The sequence below is a fragment of the Balaenoptera physalus genome, assembly GCF_965194825.1.
Source record: "Balaenoptera physalus genome assembly, chromosome: 1".
In the NCBI taxonomy this organism is placed as follows: Eukaryota; Metazoa; Chordata; class Mammalia; order Artiodactyla; family Balaenopteridae; genus Balaenoptera; species Balaenoptera physalus.
In genome coordinates, this window is record NC_138882.1 from 171,801,107 (window position 1) to 171,817,516 (window position 16,410).

General features: G+C 38.4%; 1 protein-coding gene and 1 long non-coding RNA gene across 22 annotated transcripts in view; one reads left to right on the forward strand and one right to left on the reverse strand.

The window, feature by feature from the left end:
* Nucleotides 1–16,410, reverse strand: part of LOC309637465 — a 606,851-nt gene that overhangs the window by 105,534 nt on the left and 484,907 nt on the right. The gene's annotated exons all lie outside the window — the stretch shown is intronic.
* PUM1 (pumilio RNA binding family member 1) overlaps nt 1–16,410 on the forward strand; it is a 128,253-nt gene that overhangs the window by 55,015 nt on the left and 56,828 nt on the right. For 18 of the 21 annotated variants that reach the window (XM_082410971.1, XM_082410952.1, XM_082410953.1 and 15 more), the window contains 2 exons: nt 9,320–9,486; nt 11,483–11,753. The exons of the other annotated variants lie outside the window; for them this stretch is intronic. In XM_082410971.1, coding sequence (XP_082267097.1) covers nt 9,320–9,486; nt 11,483–11,753 — 438 coding nt within the window. The remainder of the gene's footprint in view (nt 1–9,319; nt 9,487–11,482; nt 11,754–16,410) is intronic. 21 annotated transcript variants of the gene reach the window in all.

A 16,410-nucleotide genomic window follows, 5' to 3' on the forward strand; every position in this document is an offset into this window, starting at 1 on the left:
TTTTAGTTTAAAACAAACAAACAAAAATAAAAAGAAAAGGAATTAACACAAAGCTGAAGGCGGCTGTCAATAGGGAATAGATCTGAGAGAGTGATTTGCCAGTACCCTAGGATCCTTAAAATGGATCAGATATGTGGGGTCGTTCTTGTTTTTGCCAGCTAGGCTTTAATTATGGGATGGGTCTTTGGCCCTCTTTGAATAGCTTTGCTTCTCATACCCAGGCTGTCAGGAAATTAGAAGTTCTGTTAATTCTGTATTTCAGTTTTTTTCAGATTCATCACCATTGACCTCTCTGATGCTAAATTGTAGCTAGAGCAGCTTCTCTGTCTACAGCCTCTTCCCTTTTTAAGTCTTAAGCAGTCTTCCTCAAGCATCTTTGATAGCCTTTCTCAAAACTAGTTCTTTCTTATACCATTGACTTTCTAGATCTAGAAGTCTTAAGATGTATTTCTGTTTGAGTCTTCTTCATTTTGTATTCTGTGACTGGTTTTATATTCCAAGTCACAGCTAGGAAGGCCATGAAAGGCACCCTGAATCTTTCTTCCTTCCTTTTCTCCCGACTCAACTTGTTTTGTACCTTTTCAAAGCACTTTCTCCCTGAAGTCTTTTTGGGCTAATACTACTGGTTGGCAGTCATTTTAAGAGACCTTCTTTCCCCCAAATCATAATAATAACTTTGCCTTTACAACTATCTTACATTCTTTTATCTTGATAGCATTTGTTGTCAGTGTTTTTATTGTTAGACATCTGTTGCTAGGTATCAGAGGCTTGGTCCTATTTTCCCAGTTCCACTTGAAACTTCTGTAGAGTTACAGTAGTACATTTTTGGTGCAGCTTTCTCAAGTGTCAAGTTCAATTCTTTAATACGTCAGTGGACATGAAATGAATGATTGTTGACTTGCTTGGCGGGAAGATAACAGGTGGCATCCAGGGTAACCAGAATTCCCATGGAGTTAGCTTTATTCTAGGCACGTCAGAGATTATGGATGTTTCAGCTGACGTTGACGCTTGACACGTGGCCGGAGCTTTTGATTCCACCAAAAAAATGGGGGGTGGGGGTGCGAAATGAACTTATTTAAGAGGCTGGTTTGGATTTCTCCCAGCTCCACATCTAGAAATTTGGTTTGAGGAATTTAGCCAGAACAAGATCGTTGATTTGTATAATTACCTTCAGGAAGATCAAGGGACTAAACTGGGGCTTTTGTCTGCGTCTTGCATGGTAGCTGTTCCAAAGCTGACCTGATTACTTCTGGGTCTTTTGACCCTGCAGAGGCATAGGTCAGGTTTAGTGGCTTGTAGATCAGATTGGAAAAGACTTCTTGTATTTGAACCTTCCCAGGAGGCTACTTGGGAAGAACAAGATCTACCCTTTGGATGTGAGGAATGGGATCAGGCAAAATGATCATTTGCCTGTTGTCTCATGGGAAGAATGGTGTTACTTCTTCTCTCCTTTCAGCTTGTCCCAAGCTCACCTCTTTTTCTTACCTCACACTTCCCTCATCTCAAGAGTGCAGATTCCTCAGAGGAAGTGCTGCCTTCCAACTTCTGCCTATAACTTTTAGTTATTTACTAAAGGAGAAAAGTTAGTGTCGTGCATAGGTAAGTCATTACTGTGGTGAACTGGAACCTGTATGTCTCTTGCCATGAATTCTCTATAATGTGTGACCAGCTTCTAAGTCTTGGGCATTAGCCACCAGGCATGTGCCTGGGTTACTGTGAAGTTTGTAGGAAGAAGAAAAATAATTAGAATTAGGAGAAAGGTAAGACACTGGGGCTGACTTATTATTTTTTTTCCTGTTTTTATCTTTTTAAACAGTTATTTCATTAATCTGTAACGAGGCTGTATCTTTTGTATTCAGTATCTTATTTGATTTTGTAAAGGTGGCGTCTATCCTTAATTGTCTTGAGAGATTGGTGATTTTTAGTATTGTCACCAGAGGAAGTTGGAAGAACTCAGGATAGAGGAACTCAGGATAGAGGTCAGAAAATTGAACTCTCTAAAAAGCATCTGCTTTACTGAGCTGCTGAGGTTTGCATAACGATAAATGAAAATTCTCCAAATCTGTGTTCCAACTTTTCAGAAGGAGGGTTGTGGGTAATGGAATATTATCCTATTATCCCATATTTTGACTTGAGTTGCACCTAAATGGTGATACAGGAAGACTGATTAGTGACGTCAGTCCATCACATTGGCACGTCTAATCTTTTGGTGGATGGAGAACTGAGGATCAGTGAACTGCTTTCTGAGCTTTTTGGTTGTATCCTGCTGATCTTATGGGAAGAGGTGGGCCTTTTTTTTTTTTTTTTTTTAAATAAATCTAGTTTGTCATTCAGAGTGCTGAGTTCAGAGGCCAAGGAAGGCAGAGTATCTGCTTCTTGTAGTTAATTGTTCTAAAGAGTAGGAATTGATGGTTTATGGATCGGAGCACTCAGATGTTTTTCTTTTTGGGCTGGCTGTACCAACATTACCTCCAGTAAGCCATGGAGAAGCCGCACTTTAATCCCCTGAGAGCTAAAAACATCACCGTTGATGGCATAATGAATGTAGACCTCAAATCAAGTACTAAGGGGCTATTCTCAGATACTGACAACAGATAAGCCAGACTCTGATTAACTTTTCAGTTAAAGGGGTTTAGAACTAAAGTAATTACTCATTTGCAGTGGTTTTCCATTTTCAGTAAGGTGGTTTTACAGTTAAAGCTTGAATGAAGGTATTTAACTCTTTGTCTAGCTTTCCTGAGCCTTTCTGAAGTTCATTTTGAGTGTACAAATGGACTCAGCTTAGTTGTTTTGGCTTCTGAGATAAGAGTACTTGCAGGCTGATGAAAAGAATCCAACAGCAGTGTTTTGTTCTCATCACCCACTGTAAATTTTTGATAGTATTCTGAGTATGGATCAGAAACTTCAGGGTAGCAGTTTTCAGAATAATGGGAAAACTCAGAATACCAGTTAAGTCAGAGTCAAGTCTTTTAATTTATTTCCTTTTTATATCCTTTATTTTATTGATTCGTGGAAAAAGACAGGTCCCCTTACCCATCCCCCCAAACACCCCAAAACAAAACAAAGCATGGTTCTGGGTGGTTACACAATCATAGGTAACTACTGTGTTTTGAGGACACTGGGTGAAATTACCCATCCAAGGACCCTGCTATTGGTCTTTTGAAATACCAGCTGATCATCACATAGATTGAAGCCTAGCCAGTCAGAAAAGTGGATCGTCATTTCTACCTTTCTGGTTTATGGTTCCTAGGTAAATGAGAAGACCATTGTAAACTTCAGTTAGGGTGAAGGCCACCCTAAATTTGCAGAAGAAAGACTTTTAGAAAAAATATCTTGGGAAGACCTTTCTGCTTATTTGTAGAGACTGGCTGCTTTCTGACCTGGAGGATGCTTGCACACTCATGGCAATTCACTTAGGTCACAAAATTGATGACTTGCTTTTCTAGTCTCCACTGCATTTGTTTCAGGCAGCCAATGCCACTTTAATTGATTTTTGTTTAAAAACTTTGTGGAGTATAATGCAGGGGTTTGAGTCTCAACTGGACCTTAATTTCTCATTTGCACAAAGTCTAATTCATATGGCTATGTAATATGTATGAAAATGCTTTGTAAGCCTTACAAAATCTTGCTCCACAAAGTCCTTGGACCAGTAAAATTATCAGCACCTGGGAGCTTATTAGAAAGGCAGACTCTCAGATTCTACTCCAGACTTTATTGAATCAAAGTCTGCAGTTTGACAAGACCCACAGGTGATTTGTATAAAATTAAAGTTAGATAAATACTGCCTTATAATTTTCTTGGAAGATAACAGATAAATTGAGAAACTTTTATCTCAGGTTGGAGCCCCTTCAGATTTGAGCTTCCTCTGAACAAGAAATCTATGTGTTCTGCTTTGCGATGTCAAGCTTTTAGACACTGACTAAATAAAAAGTTAAAAAAGCACAACTTTCAGAAAACCTTTTTTGGTTTTCGTCTCTTTTTCCTCCTGGAGATGGTGGTACCACAGCAGAGGGCAACACTCTTCTTACCTTTTTGCATACCAGGAATTGTGTGATCATATACACAGCGCCTGGTATATTCCATATTCCACTGTTTCTAAAGTGCACACCTCCCCACTTTTGTTCATTTTGAAGTTGGGATGCGCTTTTCAAATGATATAGTTTAACTGCCAGTGTTTCCTTTTTAGCAACACATAAAATGATGGTATGTCTTATAAATTGATGGTGTCTCAGATTTGATGAAATGTAATAATTGGTGGTGGCTTGATTCTGTACAGATATTTCAGAAAAGTCAGTGGGACAGAGGGTTTAATAATTAAAGCCATAGTCATTCCAGGGGGGGAAACATAAGCTATCCAGCAAATTTGAAGCTTTAGGGGGAGTGGAGGTGAGGGTGGGTGTGTCTGAGAAAGGTAGTGGGAAAAATGTGAAAATTAGACAAAATATTTAAAATAATCTTTTAAAAGGAATTGCACATTCATGAATTGCCTTATTTAATACCTGAAACAACAACCCTTTGAGGTTGATGTTGTCCCTATGAATTTATAGATGAGAAAAATGAGGGTTAGAAGGGAAGTGGTGGGACCTGAATTCAAACTTTGTTCTAATTTCAGTTCTTAGCTATATTGCTTATTACTAAGGTATATGCTACTTTGGTTTGTTTATTCGTTTCTCACAATATGATTATATTTAATATGTTAATTTAAAAGTAATTCACATGACTAGTAATTTCAAACTTTTACTCATTTTTTTTAATATTTGAAATTTTTTATTACTAGTGGAGCTACTGAGCTGCTGAACTTCAAAGAAAATTGACATTTTGGTTTTTTGGGGGCATTTTGTGAAAAACCGAGAAGTGTACACAGGAGAAACCAATATTTTAGTTAATGTTATGGCTTTAGGACTCGAGTGTCAAGCAAATACACAAAAATATTGTTTTAGAAAAAAAGGGAAGAAAATTACTAATCTCATTGAATGTGACTTCTGCCATATGGAGCTTTGTGGTGAGATCTCTGCAATAGCAGGAAAAATTAAGTTCTCATTTCTCTGACTTCATTCAGAATTAATAGATATTCCCTGAAATATCCCCCCTGTTATGTGAGGCTTTTGAGGAAGCTGAGCCACGGCTGGAAGGACTGTGATCCCCACTGCGCATGGTTCTTCTTTCTGTCTGCTCTCCACTCAGTTCTTTGATATCTAGCAACAGAACGTGTTGTTCCATCTCTGTGTAGATCTGGGATCTGATCTCTCAAGAACCCTCCTTGGCCCTACTCTAGAGATTTTGATTGGGCTTGGCCTCTTTGCATTTTGAGCACTCTGAGGCCTGAATTTGGGTTACAGTTTTGAATTGTAATTTACCTAAAGGGAGCCTACAACAAAAGGATGCTATTAATTCTTCTTTGTTTTTTATTTCATTTAGTCAATAGACTTTTTTAATATTAATATGTGCTAGGTAATATGTGATGAAAAAGCAAAACATACCCCTTGCCTTTAGGATACTTAATTTGGACTTAATTTTAGTGGTTCTCAATTGTGAGTGCTTATTGGAAGAGAAACTTTTAAAAACGTTTGTGGGAGCTTCTACAGACCAATTAAATCAGAATCTCTGGGAGAAAGCCCAGACACTTGCAAAGTTTTAAAAAGATTGTGATGATCAACACCAACAATAGAGCCACTCTACATTGTGAAAATGACAGTGTCTCTGGGAGGGCCAGATTGGCTATACTCTTTTCTTTGAGTTAAACCACTTAATTGGGAGCATTGAAGATTTTTAATCTTAATACCACAGATAATGTTATATAAGAAATACTATCCCAGTGCATAGTTTTTACTAGTATCATATTTGTATAAAATGGTTATACTTTATAATAAACTTTTGCATATGCATCATTTCATTGATGTTTACAACTACTCTGTTTTAAACAAAATGAGCCCTGTTTTATAGAAAAGGAAACTAAGACTTAGGTTTAATGACCTGTCCAAAGTCCAGTAAGTGTTAGCACTTGAGATAGAGTGTAGGTTCTCTGCAATCTGGGTTAGTATTTTCTAAAGGAATACTTTATCTTACACATTAAAAAAACTTTAAAATCCCATAAAACATACCAGCCCATTTATACCCTTATTCTTCTCTCTCTCTAGGTTCCCCAGATTTCTAAGAGACCATTTTTATGATCCTGAACCCTGTATTCTGTATTCTCTTTTAATAACAGACTTTTGACAGAATAGCTTCCTACTTGTGCTCTTGGTGTCATTCAGAAATCAGACTTCATGTCAACTATTTTAATTTAGGGCTTTTGTTGATTTACAGAACTTGTTAAAACTTTTGTTGATTTACTGAACTTGTTAAAACTTGTTAAAACCATGTACAGAAACGTGTACAAGTCGTAAACGTTTATCTTCATGAATTTCTACCAAATGGAAACACCCATTGTAACCCATCCAGATCAAGTATGGAAGCCTTCCTTGGGTCCCTCACCGTCAAATAGGAGGAACCTGCTGTTCTGCTGAGGCATTACTAGCCTAGTCAGAGTAGAAAACCAGGTAGCTATATTTTATATAAATGGGCTGTATAACATGGGCAAAACCCAGCCCATCCCGGGGATATCTTTGAAAATCTGCCCTTGGTAGTAAAATTGAGAATGTAAGTATCAGTGACCAAGTGTTCAGGCCAGAGCCGTTGGCTGTTACAGAAGGGGAGCAGCTTCTCAGCAAGCCCTTGTGAAGGGTCACTGGGGAAAGATCATGAAGAACATTGATTTGGTGAGTGAGTCTCTTCTGTACCCAGACTTCTTGCTCGTTGGTGAAACTTCCTACTGCTGTTGTATCAAATTTCCTTCCCATTTTTGCCTGTAGACCTTTTGAACTCCTTGTGAGAAATTGGAGCTGAACTGCTCCTCCTGAGCCAGTGACTTGATTTGTAGATTTGTGGGAGATTACTTAAGTGTGTTGGTGGGATGGGATGATCCTTCTAATACTTTTTTTTATTATTGACATTAGTGGTGTCTAATTCAGGTACAGTTGTTTATCACCACCTCCTGGACTCTTACCTGATGATAAAGATAATGGGAGGATCCTTCTTATTTTATCAGTTCAGTTTTGCAGGATTTTTTTTGTCATTTCAGTTTTCTTTTTTTAAAGAATAAATGTGCTGGACTTCTGGTGCCTCTGTGGACTCCTCTCCCTATATTCTTTTTTTTAAAATAATTAATTAATTAATTAATTAATTAAAATTTTGGCTGTGTTGGGTCTTCGTTTCTGTGCGAGGGCTTTCTCTAGTTGCGGCAAGCGGGGGCCACTCTTCATCGCGGTGCGCGGGCCTCTCACTATCGCGGCCTCTCTTGTTGCGGAGCACAGGCTCCAGACGCGCAGGCTCAGCAGCTGTGGCTCACAGACCCAGTTGCTCCGCGGCATGTGGGATCCTCCCAGACCAGGGCTCGAACCCATGTCCCCTGCATTGGCAGGCAGACTCTCAACCACTGCGCCACCAGGGAAGCCCTCATTTCAGTTTTCTTTGTCATATTTTTTGAGCTTCTGCCCAGCACTGTATTCAGTGCTGGGGATATAAAAATGAGTACATAGCTTCTGTCAGTTTTACCTTTGTAGGAGGAGGGAGCTTTTATCTCTGGACATTTTGAAAGCTCTTTCTTTCTTTAGAATCCTGTCATATTCCCATATCTGGTTTGGGATCTCAATGTCATGCTTAATTGGCTGTCATTTACTCCTTTTGAACTAATAACAGTGTTATACTTTGAAGATGTAGAAGTTATATCTCATTTGCTGCCAAAACTATAGTTTACCATCTTGCTGCTACATAAAACTAAGTTATATATCCTTTCTAAATCCCTTCTGGTATATGTTCCTTTATTTTTATTAGGCATGAAATCTTTCTTTTTCTGTGTCACATTTGAACAGAGAATGATTTTGAAAGCAAAATGGGCTTTGCACTGGTAGTTGAAAGGTCTAAGATCGTCAAGGTCCCTGAGTCTGGTCTTTCTGGGCCAGAGATGGCTAAGAACTACTTTGAGAGCATCTTTTTATTTTACATTTGCAGGCCTACCTACCCAGTCATAACTGAGCGTCTGCTGCTTTAGCTTACATTTGTGATCCACCCCCCCGCCCCGCCCCCCAATGAAATTTGGTTGTGGTGACTGGAAATGCTGTGAGGTAGTTCTCATCATCTTTTGACTGGATCTTCCCTTTTACCAGGAGCTTTCTTTTGGTCCAGGTCTATTTGTTTCTTCCTTAAACCAGAAGTCAGTGATGGGGACAAGCAAGATTACCTCTCTCTAGTTTTACAAAAGCAAAATTACTTAACCCTTGGGTAAGGTTTTGCAAAGCTTTCTGTACCATGTCAAGTCACTATACCAAACCTTCTTTTCCTTCTGGAAATCAAGATATATTTGCTTTAAATGTCCATGTCTTAACTTAGAATGTTGGTAAGAGGAGACAGACTTAATTTCCTTAAAAAACAGTACATCAGTGTGCTCGGCACCACATCAGTTCTTTTAGGTCCAGTCTTTTAATCTTCGTAGTTTGAAGCACTTCAGAGATAAATTCTGTCGCATTAATGATTCAGCTTAACACGCTCTCATGTAGTCCCTGGTATGGGACAGGCAGTGGAAGGCAACTGGTAAGCACTTCTTAGAGTACTCTTTGTGCAAGAATTTCATAGTTAGATTTAACATGTTTTGAAGGATTAAAAAAGTCAAGTATAGGATGTTTGGTGAATTATAGATTCAGTAAACCGTGAGATATTGGGTGGAACTGGGGTGGTGGTGGTGCAATTGGCAGGGCATATATCCCAAGATGAAGTGTATAGAGTAATCGAATTGGAATGATGTTAGACCACACTTAGCTCAATATTCAGAAGTAAGGGAGGAGTTTACATCAGCAGTGGAAGTAGGAAATTCATTTTGTAGGCTTACTACATTCCAACTATACTATTAGCTGCCATTCCTGGGGCTTTTTAGGAGTTGAGCTACTCTATAGCGTTAGATTTGAGAGCAGAGAAGTAGAACCAAGAGATATAAAGTTGTGGTTGGGCTTTGGGTAGAAAGGAAAAAAATGGGGTGGTGGGACATTGGGCATGATAAGACTGTCCTAAACTCTGTAACATAAATGTATGTCTGTCTCCCCCATTTGGCAAGACTTTCTGCAGTGTTCCTGCCTCTGTGTTGTCTGTTAATTAGATTGTCATGTCTTGAAAGGTCATGGACACTCTCCTGTTCTAATTAGCATCTAGTGTAGTCTGGTGTCCACAGTGGTTGCCCACTATTGTTAGTTGATGATGATTAGTGAAGCTGAAGCTATTTTTTAAACAGGGCCCAAGGGATGCAGACAGTGATGAAAACGACAAAGGTGAAAAGAAGAACAAGGGTACGTTTGATGGAGATAAGCTAGGAGATTTGAAGGAGGAGGGTGATGTGATGGACAAGACCAATGGTTTACCAGTGCAGAATGGGATTGACGCAGACGTCAAAGATTTTAGGTTTGTATGTTTTACACTTCTGATTTTTGAATGGGGGTTATGGGTTTTTGTTTTCATTCAGTTTTATTTTGATTTTAGTTTTCTTTTTCCCTCCCTGTGTGTCCTTTTTAATTATTGGGTCTAGTGTAGGCCATACCACAAAGATTGTAAATTAACTGGTAAGGTGGAACTTTCTAAGATTTGTCCATGCCTGATGTTTTGCCAAAACAATAGACTTCTCATTTGTATAGAGCTCTGTAATTTGCAGGATGATTTCATAAAGATCATTTCAGTGATTCTCAAATATCAAAATCACCTGGGATGGGTGCCTTGGGATTTCTCCCAAATCACTATCTTGGGAGAAATCATGGTTACTAATGGAAGTGTGTCATATGGCTGTGGCATGTTAGAGTGGAAGGAAAAACAGTTGAGAACTTAAGCATTCTTTTACTTGAGACTCATAAGCCCCCTTTGAGGTAGGCAGGTTAGGTATCATTTTCTTCATTTTGAAGAACCAGAGATGCAGCTCAAGTGACTTGTTCTTAATCATATCCCTTCCATGGAGGCCTCTCATTCCATCTCTGGTCGTAATTGATTTGCAGGTTTTACCCTATAATTTTAATATGCACAGTAATGAAATGATACTGTGTTTATTCTTCATTTATGTAGCTAACCTTTAGTGATGGTATATGATTTTTAAAAATTTAAAAATCCTTAGTCACTCATGTATAGTTAAGAGAATTTAATTTTTAGTAATGTAATTGTAGTCTAAAACTATTATGCGTGTACCTACACCCACACCCACCCGCCCACCCACCCCTTATCCTAATAATCTACAAAGTCAAATTAAAATATATTTCAGGTCATTGTAGAACAGCGTTCAATTGTTTAGTCTTCCTAACCTAACTTTTGTATCTTGTGAGTGTAAAGAATTACAGTCTTTGGAAGAAATTTGAGACACAGAGAAATAAACATTTATCTAAGGTCTTTCAGATGAGTTTGGGTAGCCTCTCCATCCTGAATCTCAAGCAGCCTGTGGCATTGTTTTGTGGTATTTGACTTCGGGACAGGTGGTAGTGGTAGGGTTTGTGTGTGTCAAGGAACACAACAAGAGCTTTCATTTGTACCAGCGATAAGATTTCTTTTAGGCTTAGAATGTAGTCACAGGCTATACTCCCTGACTAGAATATAATATTATTCTACATTAGTCTGAATTAGAATAATATAGTCCTGTAATCTTTTTACATAGGGTGACCATGTGTCCTGAATTACCCAGGACAGTATTTGTTTATACCTGTGTCCCAGGATATTTCTTAACACTGCCCTTTTTTTTGCTCTTAGGAGTGTCCTGGTTTGGATGATAAATTACATCCTCACATTACTTTTAATTCTTAGAGTTGTCTCCTTAGCAGGGGCTTATCCTAGATATGAATTTATTTTGTACTATTTTGTAACGGTCTGCTTCTGGTTTCTTAGAAGGGGAAAAGGGGAGACAGTTTTATCAGTGGCCAGTGGTACCCAGGAAATACACACACACAAAATTTTCACCTATTAAAAAAATAGTTTTTTGAAATAGACTTATTCTCAGATGTGGAATTTCCCCTTAGAAACTACTTTGTCCATTGACTCTGTTTAAAGAGTAGATGTTGCTTTTGGGGGGCATATTTTACTACCCGTATTTTGGGATCTCTGTTTTCATGGGTGCCACAGGCAGTGATTTTTTTCCCAGTTCATCCAGTGTTCCTCAAATCTGGGCCCCTTGGTTAAAGGGATTGTAAATTAATAGCAGTTAATGTAAATTTAAGGGGTGGGTTGTGGTGGAGAGGCAAGCAGTAGAAGAGTAATTTTATAGGATAGAACATATAAGCACCAGAAGGGTCTCCAGTCATTTTGTAGAAACAGTTTTAAATACTGTTGGTAATGAGCTGTGTCAAGGACGTTGTCCTTAAACTTAGGTTGCTGTAGTGTCCCTCCCCACTCAAAATAAGGTTTAATGCCCTTTACTTTCTCTGTTTAGCCGTACCCCTGGTAATTGCCAGAACTCTGCTAATGAAGTGGATCTTCTGGGTCCAAACCAGAATGGTTCTGAGGGTTTAGCCCAGCTGACCAGCACCAATGGTGCCAAGCCTGTGGAGGATTTCTCCAACATGGAGTCCCAGAGTGTCCCCTTGGACCCCATGGAACATGTGGGCATGGAGCCTCTTCAGTTTGATTATTCAGGCACGCAGGTACCTGTGGACTCAGCAGCAGCAACTGTGGGACTTTTTGACTACAATTCTCAACAACAGGTACTGTGTGTGTCTCTGTCACTCTCTCTGCTCTCCCTCCAGCCAGCACATTATTCAAGTAACTGAGAATGGGGCAGTGGGAGGAGGGTGGCATTATTTTAGGCCTTCGATAGCCATTCCTTATTAACCCAACAGTGATGTGGATTACCAAGCCTCTGCATCTTCCCCTCCAGAAGCTTATTCCCATGTTGAGGTTTATTGGCAAGAGACCACCCTGCTCTGTGTACTTCCTTTGGCTCCTCTCTTTCTTCAGGGCCTGGGGAGGGGATGTGGTGGTGTTACCTCTTGTAACACAATCCTCTTGAATGTTAAATTAATTCACTGAAGATTAATGTGATTGTACTGCTGTTGGTTTTTGTTTTTAAAATAGTAAACTCTGTTGTCTGCCACTGTCAGGAGTCCAGTGCCAGAAGTCTTATTAGTCCTGTCTTTTAATTAAGTGAGTTACTGCAGGTAACAGACATACCTGGTACCTTTCAAAAGAGTTAGAATGTAATTAGGGGAAAAACACAAATCATGCGACATAAAATCTGCAGTGAAATGACCTGGCTCTTCTTTTATTCATAAGTCTTTGGAATATATTGTATGTGTGCCTTCTGGTTTTGAAGGCATGGTATGACTAACTCTAGGGTTTACTGATTCTTCTGTTTAAATTTTTTTTAAAGGAAAATTAGCTATCTGAATTATAAAAAGGGGGTAGGTAGCCTCCTGATCATGTTAAGTACCACAGGTTCTCCTTAGTGGCTACAAGCAGTTTGATGGGCCATGAATTTCTGATACTCCTTAATTTTGGAATATAAATATAAACTTCTAGGTTTGAAAGGTTAAAATCTCGTTTTGAAGTTTAGAAATGATATATCTATAATTTTTTTCTATGGGGAAAATTGGCTTATGGTCTTTGTAGATCAGTTGTACCATACTGTCCCTTTAGTTGTCATAAATGGCTGATTTTAAATGAATTTTGATTGATAGATGATTGGATAATAAAGTTAACCATGTGAAGTTTACAAAAACAAACCCCTTTAAGGGATGATGTGATGTGCTTACTCTGTGCTCATATCAGATGGATATATTAGGTTTAATTAACCAACTCTTTTTCCAGAGAGAAAGTGAACTAAAAGTGTACACTATTCTCCCCGTAGTCCCCAGTAGGTATGCTCACCTTTCCATAGGAATTTGACTTCCTGTGCTTTTTGTCTTCTTTTTTATGTTTTTTCACAATGAATTCTCAAAACAGCACTTTTGAGTGAAGCCAGAAATTACTTCAGATGCTGAGGAGATAATGGACTTCAAGATATTTTGTGTCACATCAGCAAATATAGGGACACACTATTGCTGTGTAGACTTCAACTTGTTCATCTTAGAACATGAATGTGGTACTTTCTCTGTCTAAATTGAGGTATGTCAAGTGCAGGCTGATTCTAATCAGGTTCCTCTAACCTAGTTATCTCAAGAAGTTTTATCTGAATTCTTTCTTTTACTCCGTCTCATTGGTCTGAACTTCCCCTAGCAACCCTTAGAACTCTAGGCGGTTTTGGTTCTTAGCTTCTGTTCCCTATCTAACCCAATCTAACTCTTTGCTTGTTACTTAAGAAGTGTTTATTTAAGAAGTGTTTGTCTCCAACCTCTTATGAATGAAAATCTGATTCTCTTTCATATAATTGTTCTTTACCTCATAATCAGAGTTGGGATTCTCTTTTGATTTATTGATCTTGGGTTTCAAAATAATTCTATCAATTTTTGAGGAGCCTGGATAATTATTAGAACTTGAACAGAAATGTACTTTTGCATACCCACAAATAGTTAACACAATTAAATCAAAGACACCACCCACTCAGATTTATAAAACCTGGGGTGCCTTTACCATGTATCCCATTTCAGCAGTTTCTGGACGTTAACGTCATTATTTTGCAAGTTAAACTATTGTTGGGTTCTGACTTCCCATGCATGTCTTGGTTGCTGCAGTATAGGGACACTGTTACACAGGTACACCATCATCATAGGATGTGATCATTGTTATTTTGTCCCATGGGCTCATAATTCTTGCTATTCTTAGTAGATGGCTGTACACATTCTTGTACTTGGCAGCCTAATAGCATGCCTGGGAACCGTTGGCCCAAGACTCTTCAAGACCCTTAACTTCCCAAAGGCTCCAGCATAAAAGCCAGTAGTAATTAAGAAGGTAGGATACTTGCTCTACTGTAAATTGGTGTTTGTTCCTACACTTTATCCTTCTAATCTTTTTTACCCTTTTGCTTTTCATTACGTTTTATTCCCCCTTCCATTTCTACTAATTAAAATGGTTCTCATTCTTCAAGGTCCAGTGCTGTTACCTTTCTTGATTTCCAAATCAAAAAGTTGTCATGTCTGTCTCCTTTGAACCCTGTAGTGCTTTGTGCTTCCCTTAGGAAAAGGAGTCATCATGTTCTGCTTTGTGTTATGATTACATGTCCTCTGCTAGATTGTAATCTCCTCAGAGGGTAAGGCGGGATCTTGATCCCTCTGTGTCCTCTGCTTTGCTTTGCTTTAGTGGACCAAGTTTCCAGGGAACCTTTTCCATACCCCTATTATATTATCTCAGAACACCCCCCGTATTTAATATACTTCCCAAAACTAAAATTGGAAACTAGCCTTCTAAGAGGTCTGGAGGCCACTCTTTGAGGCCTTGCATCTATTCTAATATGTGAGTCGTTTAGGTCTAGCCCAGTAGATGTGCCTCATAGACAAATAACTGGACCTGTATAATATCCAGTAAATTTACCTCCTGAATCAGTATTTAACCTTTTTAATGTCAGAGCCCTCTGGCCATCTGATCAAAAGCCATAGTCTTCTCATCAGAAAAACATAATTCTTTTGACACTCTATTTTGTGGATATCTTCAGGGAGATCACAGATCTGTGGACTGCAGGTTATAACCTTCTGTTCGCATTTTTTGTTGTCACCTGTAGCCAAGCATATCTTTCATGAATGGAACGGGCTCCTCCAACCCCATGGCTCTCAGTTTAGTTATTATGGCTCATTTGGTCATTTAAATAGTGCAAGGAAATACTCCATGACAAGTGATGAGACCATTTATGCCCATGTCCTAGGGAGAGCATACTCTTAACCTGGGGAAGGAGGACTTATGGAAGAGGTGGATCTTGAGCTGTGCCTTGCAAGACTTGTTTATACCAGGAGAAGAATGAAAATTCCAGTGGAGGAAATAGTAAACTAAAGGCTTAAAATTAGAAATGAACATATAAGTGTTCAATAGATAATGTAGAAACAGTCACCCTAGCTGGTAGTTGAGGTTGAAGAAAAGTGACTTGTGGGGTTGCATAGATAGTGTTGTGAGTCTTACCGACTTTGCCGTGCTGCCTTATGGTCATTAACAAGACATTTTTAAGAAGTAATGACTTAATTATCATGGTTTAGTTTTTCTGTGCTGAGTGTTAGCTTAGTAGCATTCTTTTGCCCATATTAGTCAGTTAACTGTTGACTGTTGTGTCCTTCCAGGAACTTTAGGTTTTGTCCATAGAGAACAGAGCTACTGTTCATAGAGTGACTATCATACATGAAACAATTATGGAATGGTTGAGGAACTAAGTGCTAAATTGGTTGGTCGAGGATCCTGTCAGACCAGGGGAGGGCTCAATGAGGACCAAGTTTGCATAGACCTAACTTGAATGACACATGGAATGTATATTGCTGCAGTTAAGAGAACAGAGGTATGGAGATGGAAGTGACAGTGGTGTGGTCATTGGTTGACAAGAGTAGAAGATACACGTAGAAGGTAAAAAGGAGATAGATGCATTTGGTTATTGAGTCCAGGTCACAGAGGCCTTGAGAGAGCCACAACTGAGTACAGACAATATTAATGATTGTGAGGATTGAACCAAAGATCTGATGTGGCCCATATTTTTCTGTACATTTTTATCATGGCTTTCTTAAACGGGCATCAGAGGATTTTTTTTTTTTTTTTTTTTAAGTTTTGAGTTATTTGCTATAATTGGTAGGGTAGCTTTGTGCTTTTATGTTTGAAAATTGACAAAATAAATAATTGCTTCTTGTGTCCTGTTTCATTTCATTTTATTTCATTTGGTGTAATAAGTTGGTTTCATAAGACTTAATATCAGCTTATATTTAGACACATAAAGCAGCCTGAAAATACAGAAAAGGTAATTCTCATTTAAATTATTACAAACTAACTGTACTTAGGGATACTTTGGTTTTGGATAGTTAAATTACTTGTCTAGCCACTGTTAACCATAAACTTAACCTGAGATTTATTTAGAGCAGGGATTCCTTTTTTGGTGCCATGAACCCCTTAGCAGTTAGGTAAGATCTCAGACTGAATTCTCAGAATACTATTGTAAAATGTATAGTGTAAGTAGGATTACAGAGAAAGCCAATTATATAAAAATAGGTATAATAATTTTGACAACAAATTTGTTTGACAACAAATTTGGCAACAAACTGAACAAATTTCCTTCTTTATCATATGATGCATGAGATAGAGGTAGTTGTACTAGCCATCATAATGAGCATAAGCAAGATTTTGAGATGTCTAACAATCATAAAGTAACATGAAAGTATATATGATTTCTATTGGTGATTAAATCACAGATGTGTGGCTAAATTTAATGTGGTTTGTTGCCTGCAATAATAATTGAAGGAC